The sequence below is a fragment of the Stenella coeruleoalba genome (genome assembly GCF_951394435.1).
Source record: "Stenella coeruleoalba genome assembly, chromosome: 12".
Taxonomy (NCBI): Eukaryota; Metazoa; Chordata; class Mammalia; order Artiodactyla; family Delphinidae; genus Stenella; species Stenella coeruleoalba.
In genome coordinates, this window is record NC_137158.1 from 62,736,124 (window position 1) to 62,759,828 (window position 23,705).

A 23,705-nucleotide genomic window follows, 5' to 3' on the forward strand; every position below is an offset into this window, starting at 1 on the left:
ACCAACTATCTCAGAACAAAATTTCTCTGCAGAGAATCTCTTGATTTCACTGGCAACTAAATACCACAATTTCACTGGAACTAGGCTTTAAGTAGTCTAATAACTGGTGAACACAGAATTATATTTAAAGATCAGATAAAAAGATAACTTCATTAATTCTTAGAAAATACCTTCGTGACACCTCAGTTTTAACAACTACACCTATTCCAAATAGTACTGTCCAGGTTATTACTTTGCAATATATCACACACCTCCAATGCTAGTAAGAAAAGTACACGCCCGAGGCCAGAGGGACCTCTGGGCAGAGTGGGAGGACATTGGGCCAGGAATGAAGGAGTGGCTCTAGGCATAGCCTCACTGAGGGTCCACCTCACTTCTGAACTAGTGCCCTCCTCCAGCCAAAGGCAGAGGCAGCGTGGGATGGTGAGGGTAAGTACTGAGCTAGGCGCGATGAGATCTTGCTCTAGATACCAATGCCACTAGCTATGTGAACTCTGACACGTCAGCCCTTCTGCTTCTCAGTTTCACGGTAAAGGGATTGACAGTCAAAGATTTAAGGTCCTAGCAGCTCTCAAGAGTTTACACTCTATGATTTTAATGTTTACCCTACTTCTCAGAGGGTTTTGTTGAGGATCAAATGAAGATGTATATAAATAGATTTTGATACGAATAGAAGTTACTGTTGTTGTTTTATAGATTTTCTTCATTATACTAAGGAAGTTTGGAAACAGTTTTGAGATGCAGTACAACATGTTCACCATATGGTGAGACATTTATGAACTATAACCTACAATTTAATCTAAAATGTTAAAATTAAAATGTCCTTTTTTCCCAGCTTTATAAAGGTATAATTGACAAATATAATTTTATAACTTTCTTTCTTATACAAATTACTCAGAAAAGATTTATGGTTTTAATTTTAATAAAATTAGCTGATTTATTATTTTGTTCATTAAGAACCTAGAGCAAAAGCCTAATGAACAGTTCCTAAAATAAGTATCTCATAAGAGTTGTATCCAGCTCTTTTCCTCTCTAACCCATCCCTCACTAAGACATGAGCTGTATTTTTTATTTTATTTTATTCTATTTATTTATTTATTTTTTGCGGTACGCGGGCCTCTCACTGTTGCAGACTCTCTCATTGTGGAGCACAGGCCCCGGACGCGCAGGCTCAGCGGCCATGTCTCACGGGCCCAGCCGCTCTGCGGCATGTGGGATCTTCCCGGACCGGGGCACGAACCCGTGTCCCCTGCATCGGCAGGCGGACTCTCAACCACTGCGCCACCAGGAAAGCCCGAGCTGTATTTTTTAGAAACATATTTTATCATTTCTCTTTCATCCTCATACCTTTGGATAGCTCTATTTTATCTAGAGAATAAAATGTGAATTCCTCAGTAGGGCACAGTTTGACCCCAATCTACTTTGCAACTCAGTTCTTCCCAAACACTTCCATCTCACCATTTCCTCCAGCTAACCTAAGATTCAAACCACTGCCTGGCCAAGTCAAGCTCGCTTCCAGTTGTTTGTTTAGCTGCCTGCCTCTCGGCTCAGCGTGCCCTCCTGCAGCCCCATCTGCTGATGAGGCTGATGACAAAGACAGAGGCGAGACCTTGGAAGGTATGGTTTTACCTTCCAATGAGTATGGAACTCATTCTGACCGCCACAGAAACCCATTTAAGAGTTTTAAGCAGGGAAGTAACAGGATCTAATTTATATTTCAGAGAATCACATTGTCTGCTGTGGGGAGAATAAGCTAAGGGACAGGAGTAAAAGCAGGGAAGTGGAGGGAGAAGAGGGATCCCGAATGGCTTCCGGTTCAACCTAAATGACTGGGTACATGTGCCGGAGTGCTGGGTGGGAAGACCTGGTGTGGGGCAGGGGAAGTGGAAGTGGAGGAACAGTTTGGGGGCAAGAGTTCTGCGTGAACATGTAAAGTACGAGAAATCGCTCAGCTGCTTTATCCCTCTATATTTCAGTGACACTTTGTTTATACTGTGATTTTAGAATTTATCACACTCTGACATAATTTGTTGCGTGCTCATTTGTCTTCCCAACCAAAGTTCCTTGAGGGCAGAGACTGCCATATTTAGTCCATATCCTTAAGAAAGGGACTTAAACAAAGTAGCCACTTAAAATGATTTTAGAATGAATAAAGATAGTATTCTAGAAACTCTGAAGAATACAAACCAAGGAAGAAACTCTTACTTTTCCAGCAGTCTCCATTACCCAGAACTCACCTTGAATAAGGTCAATAGAAGTAAATGCAGACCGTAAATGCACTTCTGGGTCTTGTCTTCCAGCATATAAACTCACTTATATATAATATATATCAAATCAACCCTTCCTCTTAAGCCTCTTGCATGAAGGCCAGTGGGCCCATATTGACTAGTTCTGTGTAAATAGTCTTCCTTTACACTGTACAAAGCCAAAAGCTGATAGCTTTTCAGTAAGATTTTTATTTTTAAACATCCTATCTACATTGTTTCCATAGTCCTTTATTTCAGATTCTAATAGATTATTTATACAGTCAAGAACACTTAACTATTTATCCCCTTTTAAAACTGGTTTGAATATTGAATAGACTCAGAATTTTTAAGACAGAAACTCACCAAATCCAGAGCCCTCATTAACCTGCAGGGATGAGAAAACTGAGGCCTGAAGAAATTACTAAAGATTCTATAGTCATTCAGAAGTGAAGTCAGGTGTAGAAACTAGTTCACCTGTTTCCTAGGGCAGGATTTTTTCCACAAAGATTGGCCTCTTAATGAATAAGATGGATTTGGCCATTTTGCAAAGGACTACATAGTCTGCTTTTATAACTCTTCTATACAGCAATATCTCAATAAATTTTATAGGAAGGATATGCCTTAAAATGAGGTCAGGCATATTAATAACTAAAACTCAAGCAAAGCATTCTTACCACGTATTACATGGCTTAATGGTAATGCTCTTGCGATAGTGCACACACCAAGGGACATGCATGATTTAAAAGGCCCACTCAAGGCCTACATGGCCACGGAAAGCTGAAGGTAAAAGGAGCCAATCTTATGTATAATTGTGAAGTTTGCAAGGCTTGCCTTTATCATATCGGGCTTTCCTTTTATTCTTTATCTTTAGTCTTTATCTCGCTCTTCCATTTCAAAGGCCTTCCTATCTATCCTCTCTGCTCTTTCCGTTTACAGAAAAAGAATTTTATATCTATTATCTACACCTTGTTGGTTGATAAACTTAAGACACTACTTGAATGAACTTTAATCAATCTGCTAACTCAATCAGACATTTATGTTCTATCCCCTTAATCCTGAAATGTGGAAGGAAAGATTTGTTCCTGGAAGCATTTTAGACCTCAGCAGAAAGATAGGGATCAAGTGGTGGAGACAGGTTCCCTCCCTCCTAGTCATTAAAATGATGCGGTCTGAAGGCAAACCAAGTATCGAGTTAGGTGCAGAGAATGTGTCTACAGGAGCAGCCACGGTGGGCCCCCCACTGTACACAACAACAAAGCTGTTCCTCTAACTTCTAGCGGTATCTGAAACACTAGAAATTTTAAATTTCTAAGGTTTGGGATAATTGTTAATTATTACAGTGATTTAAAATTAGAACTCAAAGTATTTTCAAAGCTAATGTACACACTCATCCTGTTTATGAGATAAGTATGTTACACTCATATAGTACCTTATGCTTATAGAGTGCTTTCATATGTGCTTCGTGATTTGAACTTCAACAATATATAATGCAAACATCATTTCTAGTTTTAAAATGAAGATTCTAACATTTGCAGGTAATAAGGATAATAAAAGGCACAGCCAGACTGAACATAAGAGTTCCTGAACCAAGTATTTTCCCACTGTAATACGTAACTCAGCGATATTAAAATGTAGCAATATTAAAATAACTTGCACAACTCCAAATACCTTCAAAGTAGAAAAGTAATATTGTTCCTAAATTTCTAAATAAAGTATGTTGAACTTTTCAAGCTCAAGTTTCTTCTTCTTCTTATAACTCTCTGTCAAAGACAACTGTTTTGTTATTCTCAGCTGTCTCATCTTTCTAAAAGACTTCAATAGCAGAAAAAATACCATAAAAAACCTAAAGCTAATGAATAGAAATAGTCATCTTTCAATACCAAAAATACACATTTCTCACCTAGATGCTTTTTCTTCGATATCCTCTGAAAACCTTATTCAAATTAATTTAAAACATTAGCCTAAAAATTTGCAGTTGTATAGTTCAACTCTGTGATTGATATACATTTTAATAACTAGCTTCTTTGCATATTTTCTAATTTTAAAGAAACACGATAGTACTGGCAGGATGTATTCTGTTTCTGCCAAAATGCATTTTATGTAGGCTTTCCTTGAAATGAATTACAAAATGTGATTATCCATAAACTATGGTTCCTTTACCCAAGGGAAACTGAATCAGATTTCATATTATACATGTTTAAAACTCACACGTTTTGCTACCTTTAAATTATTATCTGCTCAATAGAATAGAGGTTGGGAGTGTCTACTATTAAAATTACCAAATTCAAATTTGCTTTTGAAATAATTTAGAAAGAAAAAATGCTGGAATATAATTCATCAGGTGTGAAAACTGACCATTACAATGCTATGAGCCAGATTTCTGAAGTGAAATAAATGATATCCATTAAAAAACAGAATCTGAACATTGAAAGAACAGTCAAAGCAAGAAAGGGGCTCACCAGTTTGAGTGAAACCAAACTGACGCAGAATCTGATGAGCGTCCAGCACGTTTGATTGTTTTGACTTCAACTGTTGTGAGGAGGCTGATACTGAAGTAAATGAGAGATTTTTGTTAACCTGTAATAGGAAAGGCAAATCAGAAACGAAAGCGTAATTTCCTGGGTTACTGATGCAAAAACTGGATGAGAAATAGTTGCTTACGATGCAAACCAGGACACTTGTCAAAAGGAGTGGCAATGATTTATATGCTTAGTTTTTAAGAGTTTACAAAACTTTAAAGATTTTACAGAATAGTTTTTATCAAAGAAGGAATACAGTGGTAGTGAAAGCGTAACTATATTAAAGTCGATCTGCCTTACTTTGAAAACAAGTTTGCTTAGCATGGAATTGACTTTATTAGTAACTCAGAGTGGTCTTAAAAGTTATGCCAAACAAAACGTGAAAAATAAAAGTGACTCCTTGACTGCTTTCAATTAAGAAAGGGTTAAAATGTTTCACACCCACATTTCTTTAGCATTTTTGAAATAGCAGGTACTTCCTTTTCAGAGACTGCACAGAAAACACCTGTAATATTCATGTTTATATACATCATGGTGACATAGATAACACAGCTGCAACCTAACTTGCCAAGTGAAATAGTTTCCACTGCATCAAAAAATCTCATTCTTAATACAATGTCAAAGAACAACTAAAATAATGAACAAGCAAAATTTCTGTAAGTAAATACAATGTTCTACAACACAAAAATCCTACTATAGTTGTCTGAGTACAATAGTTTCACAGAAATGAAAATAACAACAAGTGCAACATTATAACTACAGCTACTGTAGAAAAATACATGTCACAAAAAAAGTTTTAAATGTCTAGTAAATTAGTAAATTCATTTTGTAGCTCAAACAATTTCAGCAGTGATCTAGTCACTCATTATTAATAAATCATTCATTTATCTTATTATTTTTATCACTTTCAAAAAGCACGATAAAATATGATCTAATTTTGAAAAAATTTGAAACAGTTTCAAAAGTAATCTGTGAATTAACAAACTGTTAAATGATAGTTTATGGTATGTAAATATCAGTAGATGAAAACAGCTCCTTTCTCTCTCTTTTTTTGCAATAATCAAAACTACACAGAGGACTTCTACTGTATTAGTATTTAAAAATTCCCTTTTGGTGTTCTGTATACAGTAGTACTGGGTTGTGGTTACATGCCCTTTTCTGACTCAGTATTTACATAATGTTTGTAAATGCTTCCCTTCTTTCAAACAGTGATAGTAAATGGTATATCTTAGATTAAGTTTTTCTCTTGAAGGAAAGATAATTTGGTGAAAAAGTCCATTAAGACCAGATGATAATATAGTTCTAAAGTTCCTAAACTGTTGTGGTATCATCTTATAAAAAATAAAAATATTTTTCAAAGTAGTTAGATGGGGTCAAATACTACATCAATGCTAAGAAAAATTATCCAGCCAGAAAAATTCTGTAAGGAGCCATTATTAAACATTGACCAAAATTAAAGTTGACTATATTGATACAACAGCTAAAGTAACAATGCTATCACTTAACATCACTGAACTTCATTTTCCATCTTTAAATGGAGATAATAAAAATAGTACGTATGCTTCAAAGGAAATGTACCTGAAGAGCAGTAACAATGAACTGGTATTATAAAGAGCTATTCACATAGGCTAACCATAAAGCACTAAATAACATATTAAATATGAAATAGATTAAACAAAGTACGTTGGTAAAGGGAACCTGAAGTGCTATACAAATCAAGCGCCACATAAAGATTAGCTATCATTAACATCACTACAAGTAAGCGTAATTAAAAATATGTAATGCAGTACGAAGATGCAGATTTTTCAGAATGCTATGCTTTTAAATGGAAGTACTATATACAAAATGACATATTTATCACTTAACTATTTAATCCACTTCTCTTTTTAGAATCATTTTTCAGTTTTACTTCTGTGTTCTTAAAAATTTTTATCCTATGTGTCAAACAAAGCATTTTGAAATCTGGTGCAAAAGAACAGGTGTATGCTGGACACCACACACAGACACACAGACACACACAGACACACACAGACACACACAGACACACACAGACACACACACAGACACACACACACACACACACACACACACACACACACCCCATCTGCCTTAATTTACTTGTGTTAAAACAAAAATGGATACCAAGAAAGCTAGAAGAGGATACTTAAATGCCTGCACTCAAACAGAAAGACTTGCCACTCTTTTTAAGTAAAATGCTGTTAAAAAACCTCAACTATAATCTACAATTACATGTTTTTCCTAAGCATTTTTATAATTTGCTCTTTCTGGACGCATTTCTTTTCTTTTCTTTTCTTTTCTTTTGTGCTATGCGAGCCTTTCACTGTTGTGGCCTCTCCCGTTGCGGAGCACAGGCTCCGGACGCGCAGGCTCAGCAGCCATGGCTCATGGGCCCAGCCGCTCCGCGGCATGTGGGATCTTCCTGGACCGGGGCACGAACCCGTGTGCCCTGCATAGGCAGGCGGACTCTCAACCACTGCGCCACCAGGACACATTTCTTAGAGACTATTCGAATGTCCATGAAGTGATAAGTGGCAACCTAACAGAGCAGAGGAGTCAGTTTCTAAGGCTGGGATAATTGTTAATTATTATAGTGATTTGAAATTAGAACTCCAAGTATTTTCAAAGCTAGCTTACACATATTCACTACTTCATTTAAAGGAAGAAAAATAATAACAACCATTAAATACAGTGAAGCAATATCTATTTTTGAAATATATGCTGTGGAAAAGAATTGCTTAATAATTTTACAACAACAGAAAGGTTGGCTAAGATAGTCTACCCTACAACAATCTATCCTCTTTTTACAACACACTTTTCTGCTTGCTTCATGCAAAAACCACAGTCTGCCAAAGTCAGTTTAATACCTCCATACTGTGTAAAAAGAAAAGCATAAAAATTTAAGGAAATTCATAATAGAGAAAAAGAAAAAAAAACACACCTAGAACTGCCAAGTTAATCACACAACTGTTTTGCCTACTCTTTCTGGATATAAATAGTTTTGTGTAAAATATGCAAATACTAATTCTCTAGGAGGGGGTTAATTTTCATGTTAAAAAAGTCATTGCTCTAACCTAAAATTGAATGCACAAAACTAAACAGGCCATCAATAGTTTACCTTTTAGTGACTAAATTGTAAAACCACTGGGAGGTATATAACACTGATTTCCATATACTTAAAAGTCTTATCATTTCAGCTGACTTTATATGCTATATTCACCTGAAGAACTGTTTTTAAAGTTTCAACTTGTGAAGACACTTCAAATGGTTTTAAATGATAACGGAAAAGATATTAATACTGTCTGTATGCATATGTTAACAAATTTGTCCCACGTCCTCCAGACAACTGTCTATTTTTTGAACTAAATTTGAACAACGCAGATAATACTTTAATTTGAAAACAGTTCAAAACCCTAGACAGTATGTAGGAAATGTTTTGTTGCAAGTTATATGTGTGTTGTAAAAATTAAAATCCCAATATTACAAAACAAGTTAAACAGGAAACTTGAGCCAAAGTGAGATTCAAGTTATCTGAAGTAGGTCTCTTAACATCTCATAATATAAGTTCTAAAAGCAGCTTACATTTCTGTGATATCTAGGTTAGTAAAACCTAAGAAATGAGTTGGCTATGGTGTCATAAAGAGAAATACAACATGATCCCTAGGCCCCAGATAATTTCCTTGCAAGTTGGGACAGTGAAGTGAGGGATTAGAAAGAAACACTGTTACTATTAAAGAGAAATTTTTACAGTGAGGTAACGTGCTAGAAAATCTCCCCCAAATCAGTTCACCAATGCTGTATTAACTAAACTAGAATTCTAATTGGGATCAGCCATAACAAAGTTTTACTTTGTAATATTTAATCAAGATTTTTTGAACCCTTGATACATATACCAAGGACTGGTGGTTCAAAAAGTACTGATATATTCCTCTGTGAGAAGCTCAGAATTAAGATCTAGTCCTGGCTCAAACCACTTATCCAGCAGTAATATGCCTTAGGGAAAGCCAATTTACCTCGATGCATCTTGCAATAACAAACGTTTACCTCCTTTCTCTCTTAGTATATTTCCTTACTCCAGAGAGAAAATTTGGTGCTGGACCCCCCGAAATCCTCACTTCTAAGAACATACCTCTTGCACCATTCAAGATTAATCCCTCCATCTGTCCCCCTTGGGGATATCCTTAAAACTCTTCCAAATTCTACTTCCAAATTCTAAAGGCTATAAGGCTATAAGCATAAACTAAAGGCTATAAGCATAAACTTTTCTACTTTACTATAAAAATAGAAAACAAATTCTCACTGTGATTCCATAATTTCCTTATGCTTCACTGAAAGTTAAATTTCTTGAAAAATAGCACATAACTGCTATCCATATACCTCAACCATTCACTTTCAAGCAGCTACAACAAAGCTTTTATCCATCAGAGCACTAAAACTGAAGTTAAAGTCATCGTGGACTTCAAATGATCAAATTTAGCGGATTCGTTGAGGCCTCTGAGATAGCTGACACTGTCAGTAACTCTCCTGTTTCTGAGAAACCATTTTTCTGTTGGTGATCCTGCCACTGCCTATGAGTGTTGTTTGCTAGACTCCCTGGGCCCTCTTCTTCCCTCACAACACATGGTTATCCTGGGCAGTAATGTTTGTTGTCACTGCCTCATCTGTCTTTTATGCTGATGATTCTTCAATATATTGGGTTGGCCAAAAAGTTCGTTCGGGGTTTTCCGCACGATCTTATGGAAAAACGCGAACTTTTGGCCAACCCAGTAAGACTCTTCTGATTGGTAAGTTCAAAACCAAATTAACCTTTCCCCTGCTGTTCACTTCCTCAGGGAAAGATATCACCAGCCCCCCAGCTGCCCCAGCCAGACAGATGGGCATCACCTTGGACTGCTTCCTCTTGCTTCACACAGAGTCACTCATTAAGTCAATCAGGTGCTCTGGCATCAGATGCCCCTCCTCCACAGTTAGTGTTACTGTTGCAATAGTCTCCTAATTTGTTTTCCTATCTCCTGTCTCTTCTCTAATTCTTCTTCTATACTGCTACCAGGATGATTTTTCTAAAATGCTAATTTTATTGAGCAATACTTCTGTTTAAAACCCATCATCAACTGTTCCACTGGATAAAATCCATACTTTTTAGTACGGCATACAAAGCTTTCTATATTATAACAACTACCTAGCTTTCCCACCTTACTGCTCCATCTCCTATGTTCAAGCTACAACAAATTGCATACAGCTCCCCAGACGTGCCAGGTTGTTGCATGTCTCTGTGACTTAGTTCATGCTGTTCCTGTTTCCTGGAATGGGCTTCCTTCCTGGCTCCATCTTCCTTGTGGATACCAACTCCTTCTCCAAGCTTTCCCTCAAGTATTATATCATGTACGAAAAGCCTTTCAGACTCTCCCAATAGAACTTACCTCCCCCTCCTTTGTCTCTCCACTAACCCCACATCTTCTAGTACTATGGCACTGGTAACACTTTAGTACGATTACTTACATTGTTAGTTATCATCCATCAGACTGTAATCTTCTTGAGGGTAAGGAACAGGTTTCATCTACCTTTCTTTAGTAAGTGGCTGGTGTAGCACTGATAAGAACTACACAGAAGCCAAAGGCATTAATACATATGAAAACAGTGCATGTTTTAAAACCTTCCCCAAATTTAAGGTGGTATTTGTATTCAAGACTTCTCAAATGTAAGTAACTTTTTGATGATAAGAATTACAGAATAATGGGCTTAAAAGTAAGGAACTCATTAATTTACATGGTTTAATACTCCTATGTAAATCTAGAAACAGGAGTGTGAAATAATAGAAAAGAATATATACATATAGGTCTCTGCCCCCGGTTCCTGGCACAGAGCTCCTGAAACCCTTGTGGTTTCCTAAGTGATAAGAGCACCGGGAGCATCTCTTGTCCTCATATTTTATCTTTGACTCTGGTTCCTGAAGCTGAGCTCCAAAATCTCTTGGAATTTCCTAGGTGATAGGAATGTCTTTTGTTCTAGAGAAGTGACTCTTGGTGGGCTTCTAGATGGGACTGATCACCAGAAAGACCAAGAAATGATGAGAAGCTTAGAATTTTCAGACCCACTCTCCATTTTCCAGGGGGGAGAGAGGGGCTGGAAATGGAGTTAATAACTGACCATGCCTACCTGAAGTCACCATAAAAATCCCGACAATATGCGGTTCACAGAGCTTCCAGGATGGTGAGCACAGGGACGTGCTGGGAGAATGTCACACCCAGAGGAGGGCAAGGAAGGACCACGCCCTCTCCCACATGCCTTGCTCTATGCATTTCTTCCACCTGGACGTCCATCCTTTATCATATCATTTTATAATAACCTGAGAGATAGCAAGTAAACTGTTTTCTTGAGTCCTGTGAGCTGCTTCAGCAAATCAATCAAACCCAAGGAGGGGGTGGGTGGAATCTCGATTTATAGCTGATTGGTCAGAAGCACAAGTAACCTGGACTTGCAACTGGCGCCTGAAGGGGGGTGAGTGGGGCAGGCTTGTGCGACTGAGCCTTTAATTTGTAGGATTTGATGCTATCTTCAGGTAGACAGTGTCAGAATTAAGTTGCAGTTCACCCAGCTGGTGTCTCAGAACTGCTTGATGAGGGAAACCCCGCCACCTCTGATGCCAGAAATGTCGGAGTGTGGTAGGAGTGTGAGAGTGAGGGAGACGGGAGGAAAACTGGTTCTTCCTAAAACAAGGGTTCTTCCTGTTTTCTAAGATATCCAGTAACAAAAGTCCATAATTTCTTTTCGTGGCCTATTGTAGCTTGTACTACTCCTACAGCCAAGCCAGTCTTCCAAATACTGTCAAAATACTTTTTTTTTAAGAAGTTTTAAAACCTTATTTTCATTGGAGTCTCTAATTTTTTAAACCTTTTTATTTTTCAGTGAATAATATGCTCCAAGATAGTTTAAACTATAATACAGACTATTACTTCACCTTTATAGCGTTCTTCAATAAGCTTTAGCTTGGTTACATTTACATTCATTTAGGGTAGATGATATCAATAATTGAAAAAAAAAGATGAAGTCCCCTGGCTTCCAGAAGCTTACAGAGGCGTGTGGAAATTCAGACGTGTAAAGATTAGAGGTGGAAGCAGTACCATGTAAAATTTAAAAAGAAGGAAAGATGGAAGGGAGAGAGGGGAGGAGGGGGAGGGAGAGGGAAGAAAGAAAAGCGTTGTTCCTCCCTGAGGGAATTCATAATTTAAATCTGGAAAAGACAGGCAAAATTAATTACAATTTAAGGCAGAATAAGCCCAATTATATAACATGCCAGGTATGAATAAATATGTCTGAGAACATGAGAAAAACAGACTAATTCCATTTGTGAGGAATCATACAAAGCTTAATGGAAATAGACTCATACCATTTCTGGTATGCTTCAGTCCACTCCTAAACAAAGGAAAGTGCAAGGAAATTTGTAAATTATAAATTTATGTGTGAGTAGTCCAGGGCTACTGAAATTCAGAGCAATGTAACAGACTTCTAATACCAATTACTATCTCAGAAGTAATCAGATGAGAACTCTTTTATCTTCCCATCATCAAATCTGTATCTGAGCATCTACCCATACTTTCTACCTATTTGCCTACCAGAAAGGATGAAAACGCCCTTCTCTGAAGGCTAGTTTCTCCATTGGTATTCAGGATTACATCCCCTTTCACATTTTCTAGGACTTGAGTCCAGCAATTACCACCTCCATGGGACATTATCAACTTCTCCATCACCACTGAATTATTCCCATCAGCAAATAAATATGCTTTAATATTGTCCATCTAATGTTCCCCTCCAGTTGCTGCTTCTCTGCTCCCCAGTTAAAATGTCTTAAAAGAATGGCCTACACAGTCTCTGCTTTATATTCTCCCATTCTGTCTTCAACTCACTTCAACTGTGCTTTTGTCTCAGCCACTTACTGAAACAGCACTCATCTAGGTAACCAGAGGACACCACCGTGCCTGTTTTCTGTCCTCGTTTTACTCTTTCTCTCAGTAGCATGTGACTGTTTATCACTCCTCTTTCTTAAAATACTTCCTCTGGGATTTTCTGACATACCCTCTCCTGGACCAGGACCTCAGGTATTTAGCTATAATCTCTGCCCAGGTGATCTTACCAAATCTGACAGTTTAGAACAAAAAGGACTTTAGCCCTGACTTCTCCCCTGAGCTTAAGACTCATATATCCAATTGCCTACTTCTCAGCTATAGTCATATTGAAAACTCCACTCCAGTATTCCTCACCTCATTAAAAAGACTGCTACCATCTACACAGCTGCTGAAAGCAGCAACACAGAAGTTATTTCTAATTTCTTTCTCTTACACCACATCTAATCCATCACCAAGTTTTGTTGAATCTACTTCCAAAATATACCCCAAATCTGTCCATTGCTTGTATTTCCATTATTATCATTGTTAAGCTAATTAATCAAGGGGACCATTAGACTGAGGTGGCACTAATGCCAGGGCAGCCTATGACCACAAAATCTAAGCCTGTAAATACTTCAAGGTTGCAAAATTGAAACCTAAGGACAACTAATCACAACAGCCAACTAGGCTTTAAACTATAGCCTATCAATAATTTCCTTGTTTTGCTTCTGCCTTTTCTCTATAGAAGTCTTTCCCCAGCTCCTGTTGGTGAAATGCTTCTAATGATTTCTGGCTTGGCCCTGCCCAATTCGAATCATTTTTTGCTCCAAAAACCCTCTTAAAATGTTTAGTATGCCTCAGTTTATCTTTTAATACCATCCTAGTCCAGGCCACGATCTCCTCTTTCTTGAACTGAGACGCTTACTCTCCTTTTAAAATCTATTCTCACATTCTCTCTAGTTTAACATCTTAATCACTTGTTTCTCTAATTAAATCAACATCCTAAACTCCTTACAGAAGGATAGCAGAATATGCCACCCCAAAATATGTCTCTTTGGTATAAGGATTACTTTGAGAAACTTTTAGACACAGGAGTTCTGAAAACAGAGTGGAAGTTACCCTTTTGTAAGGGAAATATACTGGGCAAAAAGTTCTTTCGGGGAACTTCCCTGGTGGTGCAGTGGTTAAGAATCTGCCTGCCAATGAAGGGGACACGGGTTTGAGCCCTGGTCTGGGAAGATCCCACATGCCACGGAGCAACTAAGCTCGTGTGCCACAACTACTGAGGCTGTGCTCTAGAGCCCGTGAGCCACAACTACTGAGCCCGAATGCCACAACTACTAAAACCCGCACACCTAGAGGCCATGCTCCGCAGCAAGAGAAGCCACTGTAATGTGAAGTCCGCGTACTGCAACGAAGAGTAGCCCCTGCTCGACGCAACTACAGAAAGCCTGTGCACAGCAACAAAGACCCAATGCAGCCAAAAATAAATAAATAAATTTAGTTAGTTGTGTTAAAAAAAAAAAAAGGTTCACTGGCCTTCCTCAAAAAAAAGAATTTTGTTCAGGTTTTTCCTAAGATGTTATGGAAAAATCTGAACGAACTTTTTGACCAACCCAATACATTAGAAAGGGGATCGACTATACCATGAAAAGAGCTATCATCAGGGACAACTTTTTCACCTGAGAGACTTATCTGCATGGCAGGGTAACCTTGTCTACTAACCAGTTCCTCCTCTCACCTTCCCTTGCATTGCATTCTGCCTCTGAAGCCCCAGATCTCTCCATCCCTTTTCTAGGCTCAGGATGGTATATAAGCCTCAGCTACCTGGCAGCCTTTAGAATACCATAACTCCGTGGAGCTCATGTATGTATGTAATTAAAATTGTATTTTTTTCTCCTGTTAATCTGTCTATGCCAACTTAATCCTTAGACTAGCCACAGAAACTAGAAGGTAAAGTTTTTCCTCCCCTACATTACCATGCTTACAAGGCCCTTTAAAAGGCACGCCTGATCTCCTGATTTTCTCTCCAATTTGTCAGGAAACACTGTTCCTCCTTGCTTGTTCACTATCCCACTTAAGCTTAGTGGTGTTCTTTCTGCTCCTCCAGCATGCCAGTTTTATTCCTAGATGAGGACTTCTGCAGGACAGGACTAGCTCCTTGTTAAGTATTTCTCTCAGAGAGGCCTTCCATGATCATCCTTTAGAGCATAACTTCCCCCAGTCATTCTTTGTCCCATGGGCCTATTTTATTTTCTTCACATCACTTCTTGCTGAAATCATCTTATTTCCTTTTTTGTTATTTGTCTCCCTACAAGAGAATGTTCTTATTCACTGTTGTATTCTCCATGTGCGCACATGGCCTCTCTCTCACACACACACACACGCGCACACACACACACGCGCACACACGCTTGGTATGCATTCAATAAATATTTGTTTAAAGACTGTTAATGGAAAAAAAAGGAATAAATCTTCAACAATATAAAAATCTAGATGGGATTTAGGGAAGAAAAAACTTAGGTACCTGGTAAAAATTTATTATTCTGGATGTAACAGATGAGAAATGACAAATATATTCTGCTTTTAAGAGTAAAGTCTTTTGACAACAGCGTAAAGACCATTCAATGGGGAAAGAATACTCTTTTCAATAAATGGTGCTGGGACAACTAGACAGCCATATGCAAATGGAATAAAATTAGACCTCTACATCACATCATATTAAAAAAAAACTCAAAATAATCACAGACCTAAATATGAGTTAAAAATATAAAGATCCTAGAAAACAGAGCAGTAAATCTCTGGAACATTGGGTTAGGCAATGGTTTCTTATATATGACATCAAAAGCACAAGTGACAAATGAAAAAAATAGATTAACTTAATTTCATAAAAATTAAAGCCTTTTTGTTTTAAAGAATACCATCAAGAAATTAAAAGGGCAACCCACAAAATGGGATAAAACATTTGCAGATCATCTATCTGACAAGAGACTTGTATCCAGAATATATAAAGAACTCTTAAGGTGAACAATAAAAATAAATAATTCTTTTTTTAAAGAACAGGTAAAGGAGTTGAATAGACACTTCTCCAAGGAAGATATAAAAACAGCGCAACAAAAATACTCAACACCTTTAGTCATTAAGAAAATGCAAGTGAAAATCACAATGAGATGCCACTTCCCACCCACTAGGATGGCTATAAAAAAAAGACAGAAAATAGTAAGTGTTGCCAAGGATGAGAAGGAACTGGAACCACTAGTGCTAGTGGGATTCTAAAATGGTGCAGCCACTTTGGAAAACAGTTAGGTAGTTTCCCAAAATGTTAAACATAGAGTTACCATATGACCCAACAATTCCATTCTTAGATATATACCCCAGAGAAATAAAAACATATGCCCACACAAAAACTTGTACACACATGTTCATAGTAGCATTCTTCTTAATTGCTAAAATGTATAAACAACACAGATGTCTGTAAACTGATGAATGGATAAACAAAATGCAATATATTTATACAATGGAATCTTATTTGACAATAAAAAGTAGTACTCATACATGCTACAAATGGAGGACCCATGAAAACATTATTCTAATCTGCAGAAGCCAGTAACAAACAATCACATATTCTATGATTCCATTTATATAAAATGTCCAGAATAGGCAAATCTATAGAGACAGAGAGTATATTAGTGGTTAGCAGGAGTTTGAGTGTTTTGTGTGTGTGTGTGTGTGTGTGTGTGCGTGTGCATGTCCCTACCCAGAAATGGAGAATGATTGCTAAGAGATATGGGGCTTCTTTTTGGAGGGAATGAAAGAACTCCAGATGGTAGTGATGGTTGCACAACTCTGTGTATATAATAAAAGCCAATAAACTGTACACTTTAAAAGGGTGGATATTATGGTATGTGTATTATATCTCAATAAAACTGTCATAAAAAATAACTAAATACACTAGTAGGTTAATCTTTCTAGACCTTGATTAATTTCCAGAAATGTCATATTTTCAATGACTATGCTACTTTTGTTAAGTACTAGGAATACAAAGATGAATGACATGAACCTCCACCCTCAAGAAGTTTTCAGAATAGCAGAGGACGTTCTCCATAAAGCCTTTTGCCAAATATGTGCAGAACACTTTACTCTTTGGACATTCAGACAGCATTACAAAAGAGGGGTACATAATACATGTGTTAAAATAAAGAGAAATAGCTCTGAACTGCTAATCAAGAGGACAAACTACTTTTTTGACTCCAGTTTTATATTCTATACATACTTAAGAAGATTTAGTAATCTTAGAGCTACAATCATTACACCAATCATTGCTATCAGGAACAAGTTTCCTGAACATCTGCAGCCTAAGTCAGAATATAGCTTGTTCTCCTTTTTCCCCATCTTCCTTCCCCTTGTCTATATTCTATTTCCTGTTGACTTGTGATAATTAGGTAAAAAAGTGATGGGTCCTGACTGATACTGGACAGCTCAGTGATGGGATAAGCCCAGTGTTTTCTGACACATTTCCTCCATAAGATGCCCCATGTGGAACGAGACAATAGCCTACTTACTGCTGTATTCCAAGCACCTGCCACATGGTAGGAGGTGTCTACTGAGTAAAAACAGTATTTCCACTGCACTGACATTATATAAAGCAGTCTCTGAATATACTAATACCACTTTAATTCTTTCCCTTCTGGAGGTCTCACCTTTCACTTTGTGACATATATAATCATATTTGATAAATAAATGGATGTCTAATTATTCAGCTGAATTTTGGGAACAGACAGAAGAAAATAAGAGGGAAGGACGAACATGTGGTGTTATTCCAGCTCTTTTAAATAAAACTTATTTTCTTGACAATTGAGTTAAAGGTTGTACATAAAATAACCTTGCTTGTAGAAGGAAGAAAGCTGTTGTGTTGATAGCATCCCAGATACAATTTAGTTGAAATTGATTAATAATCAAGGGCCTTTTTGTATACCTCCATCTTCAGACCAACTTTGGGGTCTTGGGCACATCACTTAACCTCTCTCAGCCTCAGTTTCCTCTCTTCTAAAATTGGAATAACAATAATATCTAATCTGTCTCTCAGGATTGTTATACAGTTAAATGGGAAAGGAAGTATGAAACACGGTATAAATGATCCAGAGCATTATCAGCACAATATATCATTGCCGTTTATGTGTGGCTTACGTTCATTTCAAGGCTTATACACTTTACTCAGCATTCACCCATTGGAACTGTATTGCTGTCTCTTACCTATAAAGTATCATATAATATTTTTCTCAGAGAAGGAAATGATCTTGCTGGCCCTTTACTGAAAGTATAACCCAATCACTTAATATTTTTAAATCTTCAGAAATATGAAGCTACTTGCTGAATTCTCAGGTGCCAGTATTACGATTCCTTGATAAATCCGAGCTCAAATGCAGAAGATATGTATCAGATGAACTTTGTAAAAGTTCTATTACAACCATGAATGGTACATTTCAATTCTTTGGTGCATCACAATGAAAACTAAAGTTATCTTCCTGGTAATAAAAACCACTCACTCTAGAGACTGTCATACACAGTGAAGTAAGTCAAGAGAAAAACAAATATCGTATACTAACGCATATAGAAACCTAGAAAAATGGTACAGATGAACGGGTTTGCAGGGCAGAAAGAGACGCAGATGTAGAGAACAAACGTATGGACACCAAGGGGGGAAGTGGGGGAGGGGTGTGGGATGAATTGGGAGATTGGGATTGACATGTGTACACTAATATGAATAAAATGGATGACTAATAAGAACTTGCTGTATAAAAAAATAAACAAAATTCTAAAACAACAACAAAAACCACTCACCTTTGCAGCACAGGCTCGTATCACCTCCTAAAAGAAATAGGATAAAATAAGTAAAGAAATACTCATAATTTCATTTAATAAAATATCAACTCTTTTTAACACATTCAGATATTAATCTCTTAATAACCAAAATCAACATTTGGGAGAGTGTTTTTTAATCTATCACCTGCAGGTGTCACTCTGCACTGTTCCAATGAGCTGGAAAGAGTATAAATTAAAGAGACTCAATGACATGATTTTGGTTTGCCAAAGCAAAACGCACTGACAAACAAGACTCTGGAGGGCCCACATGTAACTGCCTCAAGAAAAATTTGCCTCCTCAGTAAACTTCGCATAAACACTAAAATTCTGTACTGGGACACTAACATATCTAAAAGACACACTCTGAACTGCAGTATATAATTATCTCTATAAATAAGAATATCCATACATATAATTCTCAAATTAATAATTTACTTCAGAGGAAATCTAATAGTAAACACTTCTGAGGAGTAAAGGATATGACTGGAGGAGCAACAGAAGGGGACTGCCTACAACTCATGGGATAAGGCCAAGAAAAAGTCACTTTTGAAAAAGAAATTAGTCAAAGGCAACACAAAATAGATGACTTGTAAATTTGCTGCTAGGGAGACACAAATAATATTCTAGTCCAATTAAGGTTGTTAACCAGCATATATCATCAGCCTAGTACAGCACTAGGAAAAAATGGTAACAATCAATGTGGAGTTTAGATAAAAAGAACTGAAAAAGAAGAGTGTCCTTTTTTTTTAATCTGAAATTTCTAAGGGACATAGACTACATCTAAAGGATATCAGTTATTTCAATCACTAAAAGGAGACAGTAAAACTGACTGTGGGCATGAGATTCTGATTGCCTGGACTGAATCTCAGCTCCAATGTTTCCATCTGTGTGACCTTGGCAATATTGCTTGACCTCTGTAAGCCTCAACATCATCTTCTGTAAAATGGGGATAATACTAGCATCCACATTATAGGATGGTTTTGAGGATTAAATACAGTGAACACGTAAAACACTTAGCACAGTACCAGGAATTCATTATGTCAGTTTCTACTCATAATTAAACAGATGTTAATCATCACCAATTATTATACGGTGATATCTCCTGTGGGGTTGAGAAAATTAATCTTTTTTTTTTTCAAAATTGGCATAAAACATTTAAAAACCCATTCAATCCCTATTCCTATGACTCTGCTTAACAATCAGCTCTGTGATCACTGACCCAGATATCACGTTAATTTTTAAAAGGGCAAGTGGTCTTGAGTGCTCAAGCAGCTGGAGAGGTATACCTTCCATTATAAGATGTTTAAGTTTATAAATCAACTTTTTGTGGAACTCTTTACTATTACCAGGTACCCCAGATTCTGAGCAGCTCTGGATACACTAATAAGACCAAATTTCTGGGTTTGAAACCTTAGAAAGAGTTGTGTCACTGCTCTCAAGATACTGTCTACCTGTGAGGTCTTATCTGGATTGCAGGGCCTTTTAGGTATTGCTGCAGTAGTAGCACAAAGTCGGCTCTGTTAAGTACGAAACAGTTAAAAGAGTTTTATTATGAGTAAATGATAAAGCTACCAAGAACAGAAAATTGTCTATTTATGGCATCCTTTTCTCATTCATGAGTAAACACCTATGAAATACCTGAGGAACTGAATTTATTATGCAATTCACACACACACAAATCACACCCTAAACTTGAACTGTATTTTATCAGAAAAGCATTCCTTTTGTGGTTACAAAGAAAGGAGTATCTCCAGGGATACAGTCTTCTACAATATAGAAGTAATATAGTCTTCTCTATTAGACTTCTACATAGAAGACCAGTGACAGAGTCTTTTAGACTAAGTAACAAACCTAACAGGAAAAGGAATTTAGGGTCTACCAAAACACAGCTCAGGAAACAAGAGAAAAGGCATTGTGACAAAAGGTGAGAATCCAGTCAACCTAAATGCTTGCAAAACATAAAAAGAATGGAGCTTCTGCGGGAACAAAGATGACATTTTGTTTTGATTCCCATATATGCTACATACATTCTCAGAGAAAATACACTGCAGATAGCATTTGAAAAAAAAGTTCAGAGAATTCTCTTAACACGGGAAATATATGGTTTTTCAAAAACCACAGCAAATAGACAAAGCTTTCATTTCCAAAGGCAGCCTCAATCTACCACAATCCCAAAGCATAATTTTTAAAAGGAAAAGTTTAGTAAAAGCTAAATAAATCAATGATTCTATGAGAAACAAGTTTTTCTCTTATAATAAATTATCAATTTACTTTCCCCTTGCCTTTGGTTTCATATCTTAAAAAATATTTTTCTGATTTTATTTTTCTTTTACATCTACTTTCCTTTCATTTATCTGAGGATGACAGCTATAAAAAATGATGCAGGAGAAAAGCTACAAGCCCAGGGTGATTCCAGCATGTTAAGTTTCACAGTGTAAAGACTGACAGATTGTAGGAAACTTGTGTTTATATATCTATCTGTGAGTTGCTCTTTAGTCTGTAGATGAAATCATCTTGCAATGCAAGGCTTTAGACATGGGTCATTTTTTTTTCCTAGCGAATAAATATTTTTCTCTAATTTTTAGAACTCCATTTATCTATTCATACTTCCTTTTAAAATCTGGAACACATTCATTATTCAATTATTTTAAAATGTTAAAATATAAAGTCTTACAACACTGAAATATTAATTTATAGTCATATTATTCTAAAATTTATACTGATAAATATAAAAAAATTTCCCCCATATTCCAACTAAAGCTGAACCCGTTGTCTGAGTGATCTGCACTCTTGTATACCCCACACTCTCTAACTTTCTGAAGAAAGGAAAGGAGAGAGGAAGAAAGTACAGTCAGAACTAAAATATGTCTCACTGTAGTTCCTCCTATATTGGGTTTAAAACTGGTCAATATCCCTATCAAAGGAGGAGGGGAAAGGATGATATTTATTAAATGCCAGGCACTGTGCCACAAGGTGGAACACAACAAGCCCGCAAAGTCTCTCTCTTCAAGGTGCTCAGGCTAATTCTCACTAAAAGAACTATTAGGGTCAAAGAGCCTAAGTATTTTTTTTTGTTTGTTTGTTTGTTTGTTTTTTGCGGTACGCGGGCCTCTCACTGTTGTGGCCTCTCCCGTTGCGGAGCACAGGTTCCGGACGCGCAGGCTCAGCGGCCATGGCTCATGGGCCCAGCCGCTCCGGGGCATGTGGGACCTTCCCGGACCAGGGCACGAACCCGCGTCCCCTGCATCGGCAGGCGGACTCTCAACCACTGCGCCACCAGGGAAGCCCAAGCCTAAGTATTTTTAAGGATGTTCAAGCTTCTCAATACCTTTTACCACTTATCTTTGAGAAACACTGTATAGTAATTTACCACCAACAGAATACCACACGACTTTTAATCAAGCATCCTCCTCCTGATTTTCATCATCTCTTTTCCAGTCTTACAGGCAATATCTGGTTTCTGTGGCACTACTTTTCTCTGAAGTGAGATAGAACTTTAAAATACGCTTATGAGACATTTGTACCTACTCTTTTTGAAAGTACATGTTTATTTCTTTTATCCATTTCTTTGTTGAAGTCTCACTATTTTCTTTATTTTTTAGTTCTTGCATATTAAGAAGGCTGTTCCATTTATATATTTTGTGTAGACATTTTCCCAGGTTGGTATTTGCTGTGTGTGCGTGTCTGCATGTTGTATATATGCATATACACACATATACACACATATATTTTAAAATAGAGAAACAAGTCCTGGGCTGATCTTTACAGAGATATCAAGTCAGAAAAGCCTAATAGATTATCCTAAGTTCAGTTTGTTTACTGCAGTTAAGTGATTTTAGAACAAGTACCAGAAAGGAACTATAAATGTATAAGAAAGCCTAGATTTAAGTAACTACTTCGTTCAGTTAATATTTATTGGCATGGCAATGGAAAACAGAACTGAAATGGTTTTAAAGTTTCCAACTTCTCAACTGCATAAAATAAGTAAACATACTGTGACAGAATCGATCCTCTGTTTCACTTGCTGCATCTTCATTGAAGAATTTTCAGTGTGGACATAGTCATCAATCTGAAAAGAGCCCTGATGAGGCAGTCTAGGGCAGATGCATAAAGCATCTTGATTTTGGTGTATTCCAGGTAATGGAAAGGTTCCATTGTAGCGTTTGAACATTTCAGCCTCCTGCTGGGCAACTGGAAAAATTAGTCCATAATTAGTTCAAATCATCACAGCAAAAGCATAATGAAATAATTAAGCTATGAAATTGTAGCATTAAAGGAATGATCAGAAAGTACATAATACATTTTAAATACTGGGTAATAATAATACAACATGATGAACAAAATGTGAAATTATTAAATACTGTAAACCATAAAAAAGGAAATATAATAATTTCATAGATAACTTCATGTCAGGTAGTATAATTGAGCCTTGAAGGCCATGCAGTATCTTGGTCTGGTAAACATAACAAATTGGAAGGGGATTCTAACTTTGAAGAGATGCATACAGAAAACACAATATAAAAAAATCAAAGGCATAATATAATAAAGAAAACACAAAAACAATAATTATTCACAAACCCATTTCCTTAAAACAACTGTTTTCGTATCTTCATACCTCTATCTTTATTCATATATACATTTTATGTAAGATATCATAGTGTAAACACAATTGAACAGTTTTTCAATTTAAATGTAAGTTTTTGCATATTTCTACAACTATGTAATTACCATTTATAAATGCTTTACAATGTCTCATCTAAGGAAGCGCCATAGTTTATTTATGTATTCTCCTATTGCTAAATATTTACAATGCTTTCTGTTTTCCCTCATTATAGGCTATGCGTAAGTACTTTCATAATTTATTTTTTAAAAGAATCCTTTCTTTGGATTTAATACCCCAGAGTGGAATAGATGGCTCAAAGGGTGAATGTTTTTGATGATGATGATGACGACGACAACAAGGGTATTAGCACCTGTATTGTACTTTATGATGTTTAGGATGCTTTCACATACATTATCTCATTTGATCATTTAAATAAATGAATTTGAAAATTTTTAAATGCCTGTAAGTACAAAGGAGAACAAATAAAAAGTAATCATTTAAAATAGTATTTTCTTGATTATACAATTATATAATTTAAAAATCCATAAAAGAAAAAATTGACAATTTTGGACTT

At 36.7% G+C, this 23,705-nt stretch overlaps 1 protein-coding gene across 8 annotated transcripts in view; it reads right to left on the bottom strand.

Moving 5' to 3' along the window:
* The window catches only part of AHI1 (Abelson helper integration site 1), a 247,157-nt gene that overhangs the window by 150,845 nt on the left and 72,607 nt on the right, over nt 1-23,705 (bottom strand). For all 8 annotated transcript variants that reach the window (XR_013830781.1, XR_013830782.1, XR_013830783.1 and 5 more), the window contains exons 19-21: nt 22,523-22,719; nt 18,508-18,534; nt 4,706-4,823 (exon numbers count right to left, since the gene is read on the bottom strand). Coding sequence is in view for 2 of the 8 variants with exons in the window: in XM_079939317.1 (XP_079795443.1) it covers nt 4,706-4,823; nt 18,508-18,534; nt 22,523-22,719 (342 nt within the window). In the remaining 6 variants the exon portion in view is untranslated. The remainder of the gene's footprint in view (nt 1-4,705; nt 4,824-18,507; nt 18,535-22,522; nt 22,720-23,705) is intronic.